At 33.2% G+C, this 8,040-nt stretch overlaps 1 protein-coding gene across 1 annotated transcript in view; it reads right to left on the bottom strand.

Annotated features, from left to right (window-relative positions):
- The window catches only part of TECRL (trans-2,3-enoyl-CoA reductase like), a 229,588-nt gene that overhangs the window by 119,603 nt on the left and 101,945 nt on the right, over positions 1-8,040 (bottom strand). Inside the window, 1 exon segment of the mRNA XM_007958341.2 lies at positions 3,011-3,055. Within this exon segment, the coding sequence (XP_007956532.2) occupies positions 3,011-3,055 (45 nt within the window).

The raw sequence follows: 8,040 nt of genomic DNA, 5'->3' as shown, positions 1-8,040 counted from the left end.
AAAATCTTACATTTTTTCAACTCTGACATCAGTTTCTGTTGAATAAATTTAATAATAATCATATGGACATTCTTCCTTGTATTATATTATTATCGATATTATCCTATCATTGACAGCATTCTACTTCAGGATAGATCTTGAAATGTTCAATTTGACACAGAATGTGACACTCACTATTCCTCTTTAATTTGTCATTCCCAGCTTAGTAGACCACAGGTTTATCCTATTCAAAATGTCCAATAACAATTCATTTCAGCTCACTGATGTCTAGAATATGGATTTTCAAGTTTCATTTTTAGTTTTGACAAATTCCAGTTACCTAGATTCATACTCTATACATTCTACATTCCTACTGTTAATGAATATTTCAACTGTTCTTTTAATTTTGAGTCATACATTGACACACTGAAAACTTTACCCATGTCATTAACTTCAACTCAACTTTGAGGACACAGTTCTTTCCAAGTCATATTTTGAATGCCTTCCAACCTAAAGGGCTTATCTTCCAGCACTGTACCAAAGTTGCTGTTCATATGTCTTCAGCTGGACAATTTTTTTTAGAAGTAGATCACTATCCTCTTCTTCCTAGTCTTAGTCTGGAGCTATGCTGTGTTTAAAATATAGGGGCTTAGCTGCCAGTATCACAGAAATGCACAAGCCATCAAACTACAACAAAGTAAAAGACAAGTGGTTTAATAGATGTAATAGTCTCCAAAAACTCTATAACAGACTTCTACTTGAGTGATCTTATCTAGTTCAACCAAGTTCAGCTCTACTGAACCACTGAGTATAAACTTAGGAGCTAAACACATTTTTATCATTTTAAGTCAAATAAATGAATGCTTGCTATATCATTTAGGTATTAGTGACTTATTTTGAGTGAGGAAACTTATATAAATACTGCCTAAAGCACTTGGCTGCTAACCAGAAGGCTGGTGGTTCAAAACCACCAGCCACTCCTTGGAAGGAAGATGGGACAATCTACGTCCATAGTGATACTGCCTCGGAAACCCAAGGAGGGGTTGCTATGAGTCGGGTCTTACTCGACAGCACATAACAACAACAACAACAAATATATATATATATATATGTGTGTATATATATATATATATATATATATATATATATATACAATATACATGAATGCATTGTCTGCACTACATTCATTTTAGAAATATATTCTGGTAGCAAATATATACAAATATGTAGATTTTGCTTTATTTTATTACAATAATAGTTAAAGCTATGTAGAATATCTGTCACATACCAATCATTATGCTGTTTTAGAAACATAATGTGAATTAAAACTCACCAAAACAAAAATAAATAAATGATTTTTAGGCATCTCATTCACTTTATAAAAGGAGGCCCTATAGATATGTGAATAGAAGAGGTGTGCTTAAATTTCTGATGTGAATCATTGCAAATAAGCTTTAGTTTGCATCATACCTTGCTGCTCTCACTAAACTTGATGGCAGTGAGTTTGTTTGTTTTTTAGTTCCACAGTGTATAGAAAAGCTTGTTGTTACTGTTGTTATGTGCTATTGAGTTGGACGCAACTCACAGCGACCCCTCCTTGTGTTCCCAAGAAATTTCTTAGTTGGCATGCATCTTATGAGTTTGAAGTTCTGGTGGCACAATGACTAAGACATCTGACTGCTGACCAGAAGGTTGGCAGTTCAAACTCACAGGTCCCTCCACTTAAGGAAGATGGGGCAATCTACTTCCCTAAGGATTTACTACCTTGGAAACCCAATGTGGTTGCTATGAGTCAAAATTGACTTGATTGCAGTGTTTTGGGTTTTTTTTTATGATTTTAGTATTAAAGACTTTGATTAAATAGCCCTCTAAAATTTATGTTCTACCTACAATTTTACTAAAATTAATGAGCCTGAATTTAAGGTCAAGTTGATACAGAAGCAATCACAACTATTATTAGTACAACCTCTTTTATCCACTGACACATGTTCCAAATGGACAATATGTTTTGCTGAGAAAGTGAATTTAATAGTAGCCACAGTACTTTTCTCCAAATTAGATTTCACTTATTTTTGGCTTACTTATTCTGTTTTGAGCAGCGGAATTTTTTTTTTTTTTTTTTTTCCAAAGAACTAAGCCGTAAACCCAAGAATGTACTAAGTGGCAGCCAAATATGGGCATATAGCAGGTAAAGCTTTGGAGACAGAAAGATATTAGTTTAGATCCTGCCTCCAACACTCACTGACCATTAAAAAAAAAAAATCCAACTCATTGCCATTAAATGGATTCTGACTCATAGAGACCTCCTTTGGTTTCTGAGGCAGTAAATCTTTACAGAAGTAGATTGCCCAGTCTTCCTTTTGCAAAGTGGCTGGTGGGTTTGAACCATCAAACTTCTGATTAGTGGTCAAATGCATTAGTCATTATGCCACCAGAACTGCTTCACTGATCATTACTCTTACTATGAGAAAATTATCTCTTTGAGACTAAAATTCTTCATCTACAATGTTGGAGCACTAGGTTCATCTTCTATTTTTTTTTTTTTTCCTTTTAGCATGAAACATGATAATATATGGAAAGCAATTATCACATTACCCACTATTTAGTCTGTTCACATTGAGCCAATTCTGACTTATATCTACCTTACAAGCAAGAGAAGAACTGCCTTATAGAATTTCCAAGGCTGTAATCTTTACAGAAACACTGGCAGTTCAAACCCATCAACCACTCCTCAGATGACTAGGCAATCTACTTCTGTAGAGATATTCCCTTAGAAACACAAGGAGAGGTCACTCTGACTCAGAACTTACTCAGTGACAATGAATTTTGTTTTGGTAATCTTTACAGAAACAGACTGCCATACCTTTCTCCTGTACAGTGGCTGGTGGGTTCAAACCACAGCCTAGGACTTGCCCACTGTGCCACTAAGTCTCATACCTAACATTTAATAAGTGTTAAATAAATGTTAGGTATTAATGTTAGGAAATGAAATCAAAATTTAACAAATAAATCATTGCAAGTTGTTCCTTACCACATTCTAGTTGGAGGCCAACCCGGGAAGGACACCATTTTGGACCTGTTCAAGAAAAATAATTGCATTTAACTTTCAGGAAAATTAATGACATATTTTATAAATCTAGTAATTTCCATTGAAAGATAAATTAAATCTTACTAAGTGAATAAAATAACCACCCAATTTAAAAGTGTATGTAATGACTACTTTTGGCAGGAGGTTCTTGAGGAGTGGTGGATATTGGCTAGATAAGGACAAGAGTGGAGGTAAAAGAATGCTGATAATTTCCTGCTTCTTGATCTATGTAATAATTACATAGGTGTGTTCAATGTATGGAAGCTCTGGTAGGGTAGTGCTTAAAGCATTTGACTACCAACCAGAGGCTGGTGGTTCAAATCCACCAGCCACTCCTAAGAAGGAAGGTTGGGCAATCAACTTCCATAGTGATACCACCTCAGAAACCTAAGTAGGGCTCACTATGAGTCTGATCCAACTTGACAGGAGTGAGTGAGTTCAATGTGTGGTCATGTACTAAGCTGTGGAACTTAGGAATTGTGTACCTTATTCTACATAATTTATTCTTTAATAAAAAGCTCATAGATATACTTCTAAAACCAAGATCATTCTGCCTTTTAACATTTATTTCATATTGGTACCCAAAAGTGTGTTCTTTTCTCTATCTTAAATAACACTTCCATGGTAATATGCAATATTGACTTCTAATATTTCAGAAATATATTGATGATAACAGAAATACTGACTTCAGAATATTCTCGTTATACTGCCTTTAGGAATATATACAATAATATTTTTTTATTCTATATTTGAAGTTGGAAGTTACAATCTATATAGATAAAACAAAAAATATTTTTACTATAACACCACAATGAAAAGTCAATTCATAATAACCAAATATTATTTTAATTCTCTTAAAATAAATCTCATGTGAAGATTTTGATGTTTCTATGGAAACTACAAGAAAAATCCATGTCCTTTCAATTCTTTCAACAAGGATAAACTTTATTTACTTGCAAAATAAATTTAGCATATATAGGTTTTTAGCAATGTGTCCCATTGAAAAAAGAGTTATCAATTGCATATATAAGCCTTTACATTAGTTTCAGTCATCTTTTCAAAATGGTAAAATATGCATTTGCTCAAATGCTATGTGCTTATTGGGGTGAGGCATGTTAGCCTGGGAGAAGGGCACAAAAAAAGATAGTTATTAAATCATCGAGTGTCCTAAAGGGATACTTAGCATATATAAGCTGTTTGTAAACTAATTTATAATTCTGAGTGCATTGAAGTTGGGTAAAGTATGATCATGTGGCAGTTTCCATTGAATCTGCCAATATATAATTAGTTGAACTTTATTTGTGTAATTCCTTCCATATTCTATACATGCCTTAAAGTCTTTTCCTTGATATTTGCAAATGTTCATATTATTTTGTAATAACAATCCAGAGGAGTAATGCCTTTCTGTAATTAAAACATTTCAACAGACAATTGTGATTTTCAAAATTGATGTTTGTGACCTATTAGTAAGTTTCAGTGGATATACTATGACATTCATATCTTTAATAAATAAATAAATACAATGGAATGGGATGAAACAGTAGGAATGTAATTGGATTAGATAGGATGGAATGGTAAAGATGGATAGAATAGAATGAAATGAATGCCAGGGTTTTAGATATAATATATCACAGTGACTTACAGATAGGATAAATATTGTTTCTTGAAGATTTTTTTCAATAGTTTAAATTCCATAAATCTGTTTCTACTTTATTTATTTACTTACTTACCTTTTTAAGATTAATATTTATTTCTAATTCTCAGCCATGAGAGCTCTAGTGGCATGGTACCTAAGGTATTTTACTGCTAGCCAGAAGGCTGGAAGTTCAAATCCACCAGCCACTCCTTGGAAAGAAGATTGGGTGATCTAATTCAGTAGTGATACTACTTGGGAGTCGCTATGAATTCGATCCAACTCAAGAGGAGTGAGGTGTTTTTTTTTGTTTTGTTTTATTTTGAATTCTCAGCCAAAGTAACATATTTGAAACAAATTTCCAAATATATTTCCAAATATATGTATGTATGTATATATATATATATATAATTTACATTTGTGGTGGCATAGTGCAGGAGCTCTGCTGGCATAGTGATAGTGCCTAAGGGATTTGACTGCTAACTAGAAGACTTGTGGTTCAAAATCACTATCCACTCCTTGGAAGGAAGATTGGACAATCTATTTCTATAGAGATACCACCTTGGAAACCCAAGAAGGGGTCTCTATGAGTCAGGATCAACTGGACAGCAGTGAAGAATTTTATTTTTTTTTTAATATTTATTAAGGAGATTTTACATAAAACTGCTATTCTTTATTAAATTAAATGCTGAGAGGAAAAACAATTTTAAATATTTGGTTGTTTTTACTATTAAAATTATGCATTTAAATTGCCCATGATTATGGAAGAAGTAGTGCATTATGAATTGTATTGGGAATAAATAATCTAGAATATATTATGATTTATAAAGTACATATGTCACGTCCCTCCCCCTACTTTGTTTTAACCTAAGGCTGTGTTAATAGTCATCATTTTGCTTATGATCAGTATTTCTCCCATAGGATATTGGGCTACAGAAAAAGAAAATAAAATAAAATAATAAATGTACCACTTTTGTGCTTCCAGAGGTCCAAATTTAGCAATGTAAAAAAAAAAAAAAATAGCAATAAATAAATGATGGTTGATATTTTACTTATTGTGTTATGTACTTCTTTTTTCTGTCTATGCAAATATATAAAACCTTTTGCCATTGAGCTGATTCCAACTCACAGAACCCTATAGGGTAGAGTAGAACTGCCCAGTGAAGTTTCCAAGGCTACAAATCTTTATAGAAATAAACTACTTTATTTTTCTCCAGCAAACTGGGATTTGAACAGCTGAATTTTGCTTAAACCACTGCACTATCAGAGCTCCTTATGCAAGTATATAGTTAAACAGAAATCCAGAAAAATGCTTCAAGTATACACAGATCATGTTATTTAGCATGGCAATTTTTAGGACATTAAATAATAATATAACTGGTTCATGATTTGGGATGGTAATAATAAATAACATATTCATGAAACAGGGCTCATATTATTGTAATAGATGAGATATTTAGGAGAACAAATATTGGAGAAATTTCTCAGAAAAATTACTGGGGAAGTATGCTTAATTAGCTAGAAGATTTAATTATTTACTAATACATGACCCCTCACTTTATGCTTATCTTGACATACGAATAGCACTAGGTTGGAGAAATCCTAAGAGGCCTTAAGGAATAAAAGAAACATATTTAATATGATATAATATTAATAGTAGATCACGAGGTTTCCTGAAGAGAAAGACAACAATGATCAATGTGTGTTGTTGAAATTTTAGGTTTTCTATGGAGAGTTATAAGATAAGATAAAGGATAAAAGAACGGAAACTAAGAAGTATTCAATGCAGGACTGGCTCTGGTCAAAGATTTAGTGGATAATGGTAAACAATTTTCTTCCAGTTTCTATGTGGTCCAGTTCACATCATCAAGATTTCAGAACTGGATATAGGACAAATTAAATGCATTTGCCTGGATTGTCCACTGTAGCCTGCCTATTAGATAAGATTAGAAGTTAATACTAAATTGAGAGCTGACAGCTATAGCAAGGAAGAAGCAAAGGAGGCATCACATTTCTATATACTCTATTTTAGAAAATAGATTCTAAATGTTCAAACAAATTGACTATGACCCATATGAACAACATATTAAGGAAATATACGAAAATACAGTGTCATAAAATTTAAAATGTATCAATTGCATTTGTAATTACCCATTTGAAAATAAAAGATAAATGATATATGAAACATTAGGCTGCTCCCTCTTGAATTTAGAGACCATCTAAAGAATAGATTTGATGTTTTGAACACCAATGACCAAAAACCAGAGGAATTATGGGATTACATCAAAAACATCATCCATGAAGAAAGAACAAGTTCATTAAAAAGACAGGAATGGAAGACCAAAATGGATGTCAGAAGCAAATGGAAGAAATGACAAGCTAAAAGAGCTGAACAGATTTCATACCATACCTCGAGAAGATAACGTCAATTATTATATTGAAATATGCAAAGACCTGGAGTTAGAAAAACAAAAGGGAAAAACACAGTCAGCATTTCTCAAGCTGAAAGAACTGAGGAAAAAAAACTTAACCCTTGCTTGCAATATTGAAAGATTCTATGGGCAAAATAGTGAATGATGTGGGAAGCTGAAGGAATACACAGAGTCACTGTACCAAAAAGAATTGTTCCATGTTCATCAATTTCAGGAGAATGTCATATGATCAAGAACTGATGGTATTGAAGAAAGAAGTTGTAGCTGCACTGAAAGAATTGGCAAAAAGCACAGCTTCAGGAACTGACAGAATACACCCTGAGATGTTTCAACAAATGGATGCCATACTGGAGACACTTGCCTATGCAAAGAGATTTGGAATACAGCTACCTGGCCAACTGACTAGAAGAGATCCATATTGGTACCCATTCCAAAGAAAGGTGATTCCACAAAATGTGGAAATTATTGAACAATATCATTAACATCACACACAAATCAAATCTTACTGAAGATAATTCAAAAATGATTGCAGCAGTATACTGACAGAGAACATCCAGAACCGCAAACTGGATTCAGAAGAGAATGTGGAATGAGGGATATCATTGCTCACATCAGATGGATCATGGCTGAAAGCAAAAACTACCAGAAAGTTGTTTACTAATGTTTTATTGATTATGCAAAAGCATTTTATCCTGTGGATCACAACAAATTATGAATAACATTGAGAAGAATGGGCATCACAGATCAATTAATTGTGCTCATGAGGAACTTGTACATAGACCAAGAGTATGTTGCTCAAACAGAACAAGGGGACACTGCATGGTTTAAAATCAAGAAGGGAGTGCATCAGGGTTGTATCCTTTCACCATACTAATTCAACTTTTATGCTGAGCAAATCATCTGAGAAG

Source organism: Orycteropus afer, unplaced genomic scaffold (assembly GCF_000298275.1).
Source record: "Orycteropus afer afer isolate SDZICR_OR568_19922 unplaced genomic scaffold, OryAfe1.0 scaffold00938, whole genome shotgun sequence".
NCBI lineage: Eukaryota > Metazoa > Chordata > Mammalia > Tubulidentata > Orycteropodidae > Orycteropus > Orycteropus afer.
This window is presented reverse-complemented; position numbering and strand designations above follow the sequence as displayed.